The sequence below is a fragment of the Camelus bactrianus genome, chromosome 6, assembly GCF_048773025.1.
Source record: "Camelus bactrianus isolate YW-2024 breed Bactrian camel chromosome 6, ASM4877302v1, whole genome shotgun sequence".
Lineage (NCBI taxonomy): Eukaryota > Metazoa > Chordata > Mammalia > Artiodactyla > Camelidae > Camelus > Camelus bactrianus.
The window spans coordinates 86,755,731-86,768,760 of NC_133544.1; the positions used below are offsets into that span (position 1 = coordinate 86,755,731).

General features: G+C 46.5%; 1 protein-coding gene across 3 annotated transcripts in view; it reads left to right on the plus strand.

Annotated features, from left to right (window-relative positions):
- Positions 1 to 12,292, plus strand: part of GCNT3 (glucosaminyl (N-acetyl) transferase 3, mucin type) — a 53,028-nt gene extending 40,736 nt beyond the window's left edge. For all 3 annotated transcript variants that reach the window (XM_074366220.1, XM_074366218.1, XM_074366219.1), the window contains 2 exons: positions 9,094 to 9,286; positions 10,467 to 12,292. In XM_074366220.1, coding sequence (XP_074222321.1) covers positions 10,524 to 11,840 — 1,317 coding nt within the window. In that variant the 5' untranslated portion in view covers positions 9,094 to 9,286; positions 10,467 to 10,523 and the 3' untranslated portion in view covers positions 11,841 to 12,292. The remainder of the gene's footprint in view (positions 1 to 9,093; positions 9,287 to 10,466) is intronic.
- The last annotated feature ends 738 nt before the right edge of the window (positions 12,293 to 13,030 follow it).

Here is a 13,030-nt window from a genome sequence, read left to right on the forward strand (position 1 = left end):
GGCTTGTGCATAAATCCCGGATGTTACCCTGTTTCCCCCCTGATTTCCATTGCATAGTACAGGACAGAAAATGTTTCCATTAATGGACCTGGAGAAGGGGGTAGCCAACTAATCCAGGCTTATCTGGCCCCAGTCAGCACCCTAGAGCAGTCCCGATCTGCTTTCCTTTGATGTTAGTATCTCGCCTCCTTTAACCCCAGAAGCGTCTGGCTTCCTTCTTCCGCTCAATGGACTATGTGGCTGGTTTTTCCTGATACACTCATAATTAATTGTTTGCTTTTCACTGTATGTTTCTGCTTTCTACCAACCCTCTGCCCTCCCGGTGCTACGTGCCTTCCTCCACAGACGCCCCCTGCTAACCTCTCTCTTTTTTTGGATTCTTCCACTGAAACCAACAAGTGAGCTAGTCCCTTAAAAACCTTACTTGCTGCAAGTATAATTGAGACAGCTTGATGTTCGATGCTGTTTACCTTTTCATGGTTGCCCACACCATAGTCTGTATCTGCTTCTTTGCAATGCGGATCTGGATTAGAGCCCACAAGAGTATCTTACTTAAATAGCTCCCGAGGTGTTTAGACTCTGCCACTCAGAATGTGGCCAAGATTGTGTGCTTCCTAATAGAGGTAGTACAGTCCCGTGTGTAATACCAATTAAGATTGAGTTTGTTTGCTTTCTCTCTTATGAATCACGTTCTGATTTCCCCCACAAAATTGCCGTCATTGTGTCGTTTTTCAAAATCACTGACTGGTGTTTACATAATCAAAATCAAATGTTGTTTTGGAACTTGGTGACACCTCCACGTCAAGGCAGCGCTGTTTCCTGAGGTCCCCGTCCCCCTTCCTCCCTCCATTTATTGGTGTTGAGCATTGTCCTTAAGTGCCAAGCCGAGAGGTTAAAAGCTTTGTTTCAAAGCATAGCTGTTTGGTCCCGGCAAAGGGGAAATAGGTACTTCTGAAGTTAAAATGCGTAAAACCTTTTGGGTAGTGCCAACTAAAAAATTTTAAAGCTGTATAATCTTTGACCTAGAAATTATGCTTCTAATAATTTGTTCCATAAAAGTAATTGCCCACAGGTACAAAACTATGTATCATTTTTTAATGCAGCAGTTTTTATAATTAGAAATGCATTGGAAATCACTTCATTTACATTGATAAAAATGTATTGACATTGACTTTCGGGGTGTATTGTAAAGAGAAAAAGCAAGATTCAAAAAGGCAGGTAAAACATAATCCAAGTTTTGGCATCACCATCATAATAATTATGTATGTTGACATCCGTTGATACGCATTCTTCAGATTTTCTACAAAGATACCATGAGTCAATCATGAGAGTGCTGGATTAGTATCTCTTAGAATTCAGTGACCTTTCTTCCCCTCCGAGATGGGCAGGGTTCATCCATTCAAACACCTGCCCACTCACTCATTCCACAAACATTCGTTGTGCACCTGAGGCAGTGAGAGCGAGATTAAATAGGCTGACTCTGAAACTGGATTGCCTGCATGTGAACCCATCTCATGGCACTCTTTTCTTGGGCAGGTTATTTTCTTCCCTTACCCATGATCTACTCTATCTTACATTATGGGTGGGAGAAACGGAGGTCCAAGGAGGATAAAGGCTACGTCCCAGGTGGCTTCCCAGTCAGGGAGAGGCCGAGGCTGATCTAGAATCATAGCTGGAGAGGCGGCCTGGCTAGGGATTGCTGTATTCCTAGTGTGGGCTGCTGGAGTGCAGTAGAGTGGATAAGGGGGTGGGAGCCAGGCCAGACACCAGGGTGCAGGCACTAGGGTAGCTGGCCCTGTCACCTACTCGCTGTGAAATCTTCAGCAAGTTACTCAGTGTCTCTGTGCCTTCCAGGATTTGGGGCGAGAATGAAGTGTAAAGTGCGTAAGACAGTGCCTGGCAAGCAGCTTGTCTCAGTGTGCGCTGACGATTATTTGCGAGGCGTGAGGGTTTAAAAGGTGGGCACGAAAGCTTAGTCCTTGTATGAAAGGAATTGATGACATAGTGGAGAACAGAGTGTGGGAAATACTATGATGAGGAAATGCTTTAGGATGTTAAGAAAGTAAGAAAAGGGGGGGGCAGGCAAGAATTCCACCACTGAACCACTCACACTCAAGATTTGCAGATACTGACTGCTATGTATAAAATAGATAAACAGCAAGTTTCTTCTGTACAGCACAGGGACCTATATTCAGTATTGTGTAGTGACCTATGATGAAAAAGAATATGAAAAGGAATATATGCATGTATATGTATGACTGAAACATTATGCTGTACACCAGAAATTGACACAGCATTGTAATACTTCCATTAGAAAGAAAGAAAGTGGGTAGGGGCCTCCGCCCCAGGCTGGAGGGTCAGGGAGAACTGCCCAGGGGAAGTAACAACCAAGCTGAGACCTGGAGGAGGTCGGAGTGGCCATTCCCTCTGGGTGGAGAGAACAGCCTGAGGCAAATTCCGGAGCTGAAACAAAAGCTGTTAATTTCCAAGAGCTGAAAGTGAGGCAGGAGGAGTCCCTGGGCACAGGTGGGGCAAAGTCTGGTATTGTGATCTTGGGGATAAGGCACCTGTGGCCAACCTTCAGCCTGACTACTGCCTCGAACCCTACTCTTTGGCTGACTAATCTTTTCACCCATCAGGTATTAGTCTAAATGCCTCCTCCTCCAGGATGTCCTCCAGGGATCCCACCTTCCCACAGAGCTTTGGGTACACTTGGTACAAGTAACCTTGGTCTTCTGCACACTTTATTGTCACTGCTTGTTTATTGCTCTTCCCTGCCAAACAGTGAGTGACTACTCGGTTATACTTGCATGGTGCTCGTTTACCCGCGCATACTTGTTACCTGTCTCATACATGAGATAAAAGATGTAGGCAGAGGATCCAGGAGCTTCCCAAGGACAAAGGGAGCTAGAATTTTCACTTGCGTTCTTGAATTCTGCAGCTATTCCACCGTGGGCTCGCGTCCACTACCACCTATGGGAAGCAGGTATGTACTCAGGGTGGATGTGGGCTGCAGAAGCCAAGCTTGGCTGGCCAGGGCCATAGCAGGGCTACAGGAAAAAAAGGGGGTGTGAGTGAGGCAGGAAAAATGGATGTGGGGTATTAGGAGGGCCATATCCCAGGTCTCGGTTGAGCCCCTAGGACGCACCCTGCCAAGTGTGGGTCCTTGGCTTTGTGCAGGAAAGAATTCAAGAGGAAGCCACAGTTGAGTAAAGGTAGATTTATTTAGAGAGATACATACTGCATACAGTGTGAGCTGTTTTAGAAGGGAAGAGAAACCACGAGGTGTGGCGATTGGGTACTCAGGTTAAAGTAAAAGTTAGGTACACACTCCATAGACAGAGCACGGGCAGTCTCCAAAGAGGAGGGAGCAAAAAGGCCGTGAGGGGCAGTGTTGCCAGTTTTTATGGGCTCCGTAGCTTCATATGCTAATGAATGGAAGGACCAGTCTTACTAGCCTGGGGAAGGGGCTGGGATTCCCAGGAAGTTGGCCATTTCCCACTCTTTGACCTTTGTGGCCAGCCTTGGGATTGTCATGGCGCCTATGGGCATGATATTTATCATGCTAATATATTACAGTGAGCATAGAATGAAGCTCAAGGTCTACTAGACATAAATCTCCCACTATCTTGAGCCTCAGGGCCTCCTGGGAGTTGCCATCCTGGTGTTAATTGCTGAGTCATTCTTTGAATGGTTGTGCCCTGAGCCCTTCACTCCTGGCTCAGTAGGAAATACTGCTCCAAGACAAAGCTGCTCTCTGATGGGCTGGAACTGAGAAGGAAAAGCCAGGCTGGGCTAACTCATAAATCTAAGTTTAATTAGTGTCTGTAACTGATCTGTTCTTACTGGAAAAGTTCTAGTTTACTGATTCCCTGCTTCCCTTTTGTGATGTTGCTGAGCTGTTTGCACCTTATTGGCCAGTATACCCAAGCTTGTAATCGACCCTATAAAACCTCCCACACACGTCTTAGAGGTGCTCAGAGCCCCCGCGCATAAACCTGAGTACTCCAGCCCTACGAGTGAGTGGTGCTTGTTTCTTGGCTGGCCTGTCGTTTCTGTAACAGAACTGCAGTATTGGCTTGAAAGGTACCAAGGACCAAATCCAGCCTCGTTGGCCTCTCACCTGCTCAGGAATCCACTCTGCCTTCCTGACCCATAGGTGTGGGTAAAAGACTCACCAGTGCTTCCTACATCCCTCTTCACCTTTCTGTCTGCTCCCCACCCAGGAGAAGGTAGCGACTCTCTGCCCGGAGCTGGCATGTTGTCTCAATGGTCTGTGCCTGAAGGATGGACATGACCATGATCGCACATGTGAAACCTTCTAGGGGTCCAGAGTATGTGCAGTTGACTGGACCTTATGGGCTAGGACAGCCTGGAGAGGGCACTACCCTAGAAATACTTCCTCATGTGCCACCCAAAAGGATGGCATGCAGAATTAGCAGTTTTCTTATTTTTATTTTGCTTTTTTTTTTAAGACCAAGAAAATAGAACGAAGATGTACTGTGTGTTGTTTTGTCATGTAATGCATTTCTGTCTTTTCATATATTGGTTGGCACAGTGGTCATTTTCCTTTAAGAGATCGATCCTATAAGTAAGTGAAGTGGCATTTTGTTAGTGTTGGTGATGCAAGTGTATCTCGTTTAAGTTGCTCTCGTTATAAGAACATCCAATTTGACATTCATTAAAAAGGTAGTTTTACTAGTATTCAGTTAGACATAAATGCATGCACACACACCCACTAGTATTCAGTTAGACATAAATGCATGCACACACACCCACTCACAATCCTACTTTTCCCAAGAAAATGACTGGATGTGTTCACAAAGACCTGCAAAGAGGTTAAAGAAAGAAAAAGCGTGGTTGATTTCCACAGTCAAGGAGAGCACTATTTGGTTGTGTTTCCTAAGATGATTCTAAAATAGCTTTTTAAAAAATTGAAGAGAAAGGTTGCTGTGGCCGCCCCTCAGTCTGCGGTGCTGAGAAGTGGGGCCCACGGCCTTGGTGGAGCATCACCCGAAGGGAGGGAGGTGTTAAGGGAAAGTGGCCGCCTTGATAATTTAGCAAGTCATCTGCCTTGGAACATGAGGAGCAGGGAGGAACTAGTTGGATTCTTGCCCGTGAAGGAGATGGTTTTCTTGCCTCCGCTCAGAAGTTTCCTCTGCATTTAGTGAACTTACTGAGTTCTGTGGGGTTTTCTCTTCTTTTTTTCTTTTCTTTCTTGAATCTTTGTTTTTCTTTCGCTCGGGGTTGTGTGGAGTGTGTCCAGGGGAAGGGAGAGCTTTGGGTGCCCGGAGGGAGTGGAGCTCCGCGGAGGGACTGAGCGCTCCCCCGGCCAGCCTGCCAGCCCGCCGGAGCTGCGTTCTTCATCCCCGATTGGAGAGAAAGATGATCATATTGAGTCTTTTAACCATTTCTCTGTGGCCAGAGCTCATAGCTCATCTTCTCCAAGAGCCAACTGATACAGAACACGAAATAAAGTTAGGGCTCCAAGCACCCCCACCCCATCTTCCTCAGTCCCTTGGGTCTCTTTCAAAGCCCAGCTCCAGCCCATCAGTAGCACAGTAACTTGGCTGGCTTGTCTCTTTTTACTTCCTGCTCCTCTGAGCCACGGCCTCTTCTTCTTAGTAGGGACGCCCTTGCAACCCATGACCGCATGCAACCTTGCTCTCCAGGGTTCTCCTAGAGTTCTCCTAATGCCTACTGCGCTGGGTGCTGAGAGAAAGAACATGACTTCTAGGAGCTTCCAGTCCAATGAGAGGCCGAGAGTGATGCATGCTAGAGGTAAACACCACCATAATAAGTAAAGAGGGGCATCTGCCAGCTTGTAAATTCACTTAACATGGCTAGATCCCTGCTGCCTGGGGCCTCCTCTGACCCTATTGTGGGGGCTGTAGGGTTCCCAGTGCCTCCATCAGTGTTCATTCCATTGGGTTCTTCCAGATCTACCTCAAGGAGCCTGGCTTTGTGTCTCTGCTCCCCACTGCTGGAACTCTCAGACCATTTCACAAACATACAGGGATTTATAACTTGAAACTCAGAGGAAGCAGGCAAAGCTATTTGCCAGATAAGCCAACTGAAGTTGTGATTAGGAGACAAGGACGAGCGGTATGAGCAGCAAAAGTTGGCTCTTTCAGAAACAGCGCCGTGGTGGTCGTCGTGGTGGGAACTCTGGACTGCATTGGGCTTATTATGTGGCCTGATGTTGCCTTCGCTTTCCATACTGGAGGGAGGTGCGTGCCCTCAGCATTTTCAGTGCTTGGGACTTGTGAACATCTTCATGGCATCCTGGACTCATGGTTACATTTGCCTCCAGGACCATCTGGCTCTGTCGGGCCTCAGCAGGGCAAAAAGAAGCCCTCATGAAGGGACTCATTCCCTGGGTCTGGGTTCCTGCCTGGAAAGTTACCTGGTCCCCAGGCATGCTGGGCCTGGGCTCCTCCCTCTTCCTAGGACCTCACCATCTCTTCGAGGCCAGTGTGGATGGAGGGCGCGAGGTCGGCTGCATTGTGACTTCCGCAGGTTGCCTGGCTCCTGATCTCCCGGGGCCTCTTTCCAGCCCTTCTGTTTCCTCTCCTGCACTTCCCTGGGGCCAGCAGCAGCTCACCCTCCTCTCTGCGGTGCTAACACCCACCACTTATAACTGAGTCTCTTTCTGGAGCCCAGAGAAGGGGCTAATGCCGGTCTCCTCCCTGATCTACCTGTCTGGTCACATCACCAGCATCAACACTCTTGCTGATCCAGAGTTAAAGAATGTTATTTGTCCCCTCTTTGAGCTGTTCTGGGAGTAAATCAGGCCCTTGCGGCCTGTCACTGGAGCCTCCCTAACAGTAACCTTCATCGAAGGGCCACATATGCCGGGTTTGAAGTTGTGTCTCGTATGTGTTACCTTGTTTAAGCTTCACGACAATCCTGTAAAATAGGGAATAGTATTAGCTCCAGTTATACCCAGGAAGTCACTGAAGCACAGAGAGATTGCAAAATGTGCCCATGGTCCCACAGCTAGAAAGTACCAGAGCCAGGATTCAGACCTAGCTCTGTGCTGTCAAAGCCCAGGTGTGCTCATAACTGCTACCCACTTCGTGTTACTAATATATAGATTATTTCAGCCAAACAGATCCACAATTTGTTAATGTTATAGTAGCACACATTTAGCAAATAAGAGTGGATACCTGTTTTGGTTACCTTAAATATCAAATATTCAAACTATTTTCTTTTTATTGAGAGACTTTGGGGTGTGATTTTTATGGGAAAGAAGGTGGGACTTTGAGGGGGCCATCAAAGAAAAGTAAGATATAAACAAATTGGAAAGATTCCTCTAGATTCACATACTGGAGCAAGTGTTTATCCTGTAATCATTTTTGCCTCAGATTTTACAGCTCAACACAGACACACAGAATCTGAGTGACAGAAGCTGGCAGAAGACAGAGCCCGTGGAGTGGTGCCAATAAAAGAGACCCCTTATAGCTCCCTGCTATTGGCCTGTCTTTCTCTATAGTCAGACACAGGCAGAGGAGGTACAAAAAAAAAAAAAAAAAAAAAAAAAAAAAAAAAAAAGACATAAATGCCCTACACCATATTGGGGGCTGCATAAGCAATTCTTGTAGGAAGAAGGCAACACTAACTCATCTCCGTCATACGCTATTGTGCAGATAAAGTCCACCCTCCTGGACTCAGCTTTGACGTGCGGCGGGGGTGGGGAGTACTCTGCAAACCACGTTGGTGCTTGGCCAGCTGCCCCCTATCGGCTCTGCCAACAGGGGGCGCCGGAGGGCGACAGAGAGGCTGGAGGCGGGACTTCCTGTCTGCTTCCTGTCTACTTCCTGCTTCTATGAGTAGGGACATGTCAACAACCCCGCGGTGGCGGTTCGGTTTCGTAGTGGCCCTGAAGCCAGTTTAGTGACGGAGGACAGACAGCAGCTGCTCAGGAGAGGTCTGGGTCTCAGTCTAGGGGATCGCAACCCTTCTCTGAGCTCAGAGACCCCAGCACCAACTGAGAAGTCCCCTCTCAGAGGCCTAAGTTTCCGCTTCTTGGCACCCTTCTCATATTCTCAATTTAGCACTTCCCGACTTTTCCCCTCATTCCTCCAGCGTCAGGATGGTAGCTCCTAGCAGTGGCTACTTCTCTAATAATTGAGCATCGTGTACACCCGCTGCCAACTTTCCGTTAGCTGCTTAACAACTTCATACCTAGTTAAGTTCTTTACATCCAGTTATTAAATTTGTTATTTCAAATGTTTGGCCAGGAATGCTGCATTTTTGGAGGAGTGCTTTGGGGGCGAGGCGGAGAGGCGAATAGGGGCAAACAGTGTCAGCAGTTTTGAAGGAGGCACTTTCCACGCTGCAATGCCACAACCCCCCATGGGGCTCCCACTGAAGTCCAGCCGCCTTTAGTGTTGTCCTTTCTTCAGACTGCCTGGAGCCCTGGACTCGCAGACATTAGGGAAGGAGCTCTACAGTTTGAAACCCCCAGGATATTTCTGCAACCTACGGATTAGTAACGGTCACGGAAAGGCAGACAAATGAATTTTTTTAAACAGTTGCCATCGAAGAATGAACTGATTTTCACTGACTCTTTCCTTTAAGAAAACAAAAGAAACAGTCACTGAAGGTCATTTTTTTTTTAACATTTTTTATTGATTTATAATCATTTTACAATGTTGTGTGAAGATCATTTTTATTGCTTCCCTCTTGAGTGAAATTCAGGGAGTATTAAGGGAATGTAAAAGGAGTGACATTTGGACTCCAGGCCAAAAGAAGGCAGGGGCATACCTGTGTGTCTCTGTGGTTCCTTCTTAAGGGGGAAAAAGCTTTCAGGTTCTAGAATGAGCATCGGCAGGTTTTTATAAATGGTTTTGTGGCAGGAGAACTTGGGTACAAACTGGGCGGTCCTGGATGAAGCAGCTGCTTGCCTTCTGAGACATTGTCAGCGTGGTTTTTTTTTTTTTTTTTTTTTTTTTTCTGCCTCGCTCACCTCCCAGGATGACTCGTTCTCAAGAATATGCCCTGGATGACATAGCTGAGCTTGCTCTCTTATCTGAGAGCAGGAAGTCCGAAGGTGAGTGACGGAGCCTCCTGCTGCTCTTTACTTTGCAGAGATTAAGGAGGAGCCTGATACGGTTTCCTGGACATGCTGGGAATATTAGAAAATGTACTTTGGAGAGGCTGAAAGAAGACCAGAGAATATGGTATTCACATTTGCTTCCACGGAATCCAACCAATCTTTCTTTGGGAAGAGAAACACATCGTGGCAAGAGATCTTCCCTAAGCAGGAAAAAAGCTCTTAAAGGTGAGAATTTCCTTAATTTTTCATTTTTTCCTTCCTCTCAGATTCCCCTGAAAGTTATTACTAAAGAGGATACAATCTTAAGCTTCCAAAGAGATCGCAAAAAGGGAGAACAATCATTGCGTGACAAGATATGTCACGTTTTGGTGTCTTTCTCTCCCTTTAGGGATTTTTTTTCCCCCTTTAATGTCTGCTTTTCTTGGATGGTACTAAGTACCCTGTATTGTATTTAAAAGGTAGCTGTGGTTTGGAGGAACAAGTATTAGGCTTCTAGACAAAAAAAAAAAAAAAAAAAAAGAGGAATTGGGAGCATGGAAGAGTCCCAGATTTGTGTCTTATAATGTTTGTGATATTTGGCAAGTTATTTAGCTTCTATTTTCCTCTCTACAAAAGACGCCTAATAATACTATATTTCAGGTATGTTGTGAAGATTATAATGGGACAATGTAGAGAAAAATTCCTGGCCTATAAAAAAGCACTCATTAAATATTGCATATTCATAGCTCTGTGTGTCTGTGTGTGTAGATATATTTTAAATTTGAATAGACTGAGAGTCGTCTATATGAATGATTACAATGTATTTGGGGGGATTACATCCAATTTTTTGTGCTTGTGTAAGAACATTTTTTTTTAAAGGGTGTCTAGATACCACATCTAACCAATGAATTATATGTGGTGAAGGCATCTTAATATATGAATTATCTAATCGGAGCGAGAAGTGCACTTGTTCTTTTCAAAGGACTTTGGACTTCTAGAACTGAAGCTGAGAGTCTGAATTTCATGGATTTTTCTCTCTAGACTGATCATTCTAGCTCCTAGATAAAAACTATGTTAGAAGCAGGGTGGGAAGGCACTGGGGGCAAAAAGGAACAATGAAGGCAGGGACTTCCTCTTACTCACTACACCTCTCCAGCAGCAGGTACTCAGTTCTGCTTCCCTTTATCTCTCCCGGGTTGGAGGTGGAGCTGGGTCCTAATCCCAGCCCCAGCACGATCAGCTTTGTAGGGTCAGGTGAGAGAACTCCATCAGCAGGCTGGGTGTATGAGGATCCTAGGCGGATCTGGACTGAGGATACTTGTCTAGAGAAGAAATCTGGTTTTGCCATCACTGTGGAGTTGAACTTGATGTTCCTTGAGCCCATTCAGGATTAGTTTGTAATTGAAGGCATTTTGTTCTGTCTAAGGATTTCATCCTCCTCCTTCCCTGTGCACAAACTCTGCCAATCTCCCATTCCACGAAGATGACTTGGTGGAAGAAGAAATTCTGCCGGAGGCATCATCTGTGGGCTTTGGGCTGCTATATGCTGCTGGCCCTTGTTGCTTTGAGACTTTCTCTCAGACTGAAATGTGACGTAGTTTCCCTGGATCTGGAGTCCAGGGACTTGCAAAGCCAGCACTGTAGGGACATCTTGTACAAGTCCCTGAAGCTGCCAGCAAAGAGATCCATCAACTGTTCTGGGATCACCCGAGGGGACCAGGAAGCAGTGATCAAGGCTCTCCTGGACAACCTGGAGGTCAAGAAGAAGCGGGAGCCTTTCACAGACACTGACTACCTCAACATGACCAGGGACTGTGAGCAGTTTAAGGCCAAAAGGAGGTTCATACGGTTCCCACTGAGCAAAGAAGAATTAGACTTTCCCATCGCTTACTCTATGGTGGTCCATGAGAAGGTTGAAAACTTTGAAAGGCTGCTGCGAGCTGTGTATGCCCCTCAGAACATATACTGTGTCCATGTAGATGAGAAGTCCCCAGAAACTTTCAAAGAGGCAGTCAAGGCCATTATTTCATGCTTCCCGAATGTCTTCATGGCCAGTAAATTGGTTCGGGTGGTTTATGCCTCCTGGTCCAGGGTGCAGGCTGACCTGAACTGTATGGAAGACTTGCTCCGGAGCCCGGTGCCGTGGAAATACTTACTGAACACCTGCGGGACAGACTTTCCTATAAAGACCAATGCCGAGATGGTCCTGGCCCTCAAGATGTTGAATGGGAAGAACAGTATGGAGTCAGAGATACCTACTGAGTACAAAAAGACTCGCTGGAAATATCACTACGAAGTGACAGACACGTTGCAAGTAACCAACAAGATGAAGGACCCTCCCCCTGATAATTTACCTATGTTCACGGGGAATGCCTATATTGTGGCTTCTCGAGGCTTTATCCAACATGTCTTAGAGAACCCCAAATCCCAACGGCTGATTGAATGGGCCAAAGACACCTATAGCCCCGATGAACACCTCTGGGCTACCCTTCAGCGTGCACCATGGATGCCTGGCTCTGTTCCCTACCACCCCAAGTTTCACATCTCAGACATGATGGCCATCGCCAGGCTGGTCAAGTGGCAAGACCACGAGGGAGACATCAGTATGGGGGCACCTTATGCCCCTTGCTCTGGAATCCACCAGCGGGCTGTCTGTGTTTATGGGGCTGGGGACCTGCACTGGATTCTCCAGAACCATCACCTGTTGGCTAACAAGTTTGACCCCAAGGTGGATGATAATGTTCTTCAGTGCTTAGAAGAGTATTTACGCTATAAGGCCATCTATGGGGCTGAACTCTGAGATACACCTTGAGAGAACTGCTACCCGAGGGGCAGGAACAGATGTAAACATGCCCAGGACGTGCTGGGACATTGTGGGGTGGAGACCGGGGCTCTGGAATCCACGGCATCCCCCGGTGGAAGGGGACTGCTCTTGGAGTGTGGGTGAGTCAGTCTGTTGCCCTGCAGATGACTGCCCTGGGTGAATGCTGATTCTTCGCTCACCCCACTTCCAGTGGCTCCTCCACTGACTTTCTCAGAGTTGAGAATAAGAACCAGCTACTTGGGTGAGTGAGGGAGGGAAGTGTGGCAGGAGACCCTGGATTTCAGCTGAATTCCTGGTGTCAGCTTTTCCACTCTTTGGAAATGCCATTCCTAGTAATTCTAGGCTTAGTAGAGGGGAGGGGATTTTGATGGAAAGAGAACCTTCTATTTTGTACTATTAACTTAAAAATAAATAGCTTCTCATTCAAATCCTTACCTGTACTTTTTGTCTAGTAAGCCAGAAGTAAGATAAAACAGACTTTCTCTCATAACTGTTGGTGACACTTAAGATCCCTCGAGGCTGGCAAGAGAATCCCATTGCTCCAGAATGATCATGGCAGGCTGCATAAGGGGCAGATTCAGAAGAACATGGAGGAACACAGCTGATTCGTTCATTACTGAAATCCAGATTCATGACTTTAAGGGAGAAGGTGAGGTGATTTGACCAGTTTGACCACCCATATCCTTACGGGAAAATTACAGCACTAATCTTGCCTGCTTCACAGCCAAAGCTTAATGTTCCATAACCAAGAAGACAGTAGCCATTACTAAGGTCACCATATAATGTATTGTTCAAACTGGAACAGATTTTAGTTGAGGGGCTGTAGTATTAATAATTACATTGGGTAACAAGAATAAACTAGGCCTGGTTATTCTGTCTTTATGCCTCTCGAGTCTAAACTCTTATTTAAGTATGTGAATGGAATGGTCAGTGTTCATGGTGTTGTGGCTTATACGTTTCCTTGTGGGGAGACAATTTGTGTGTGTGCGTGCGTGTGTGCTCTCTGCCCCACCCTTCCATGCACCTGCCCAACAAATATTACCGAGTGAACCAGTTTCCTTTCTAAAGCTCCAGAGATAACTGTCAGGTAATTGCGGGCAACTGGCTACTAGTCATTCTCTTCTGTGGTTGGAAAGGGATCCTTTATAAACAGATGAGCATATCTT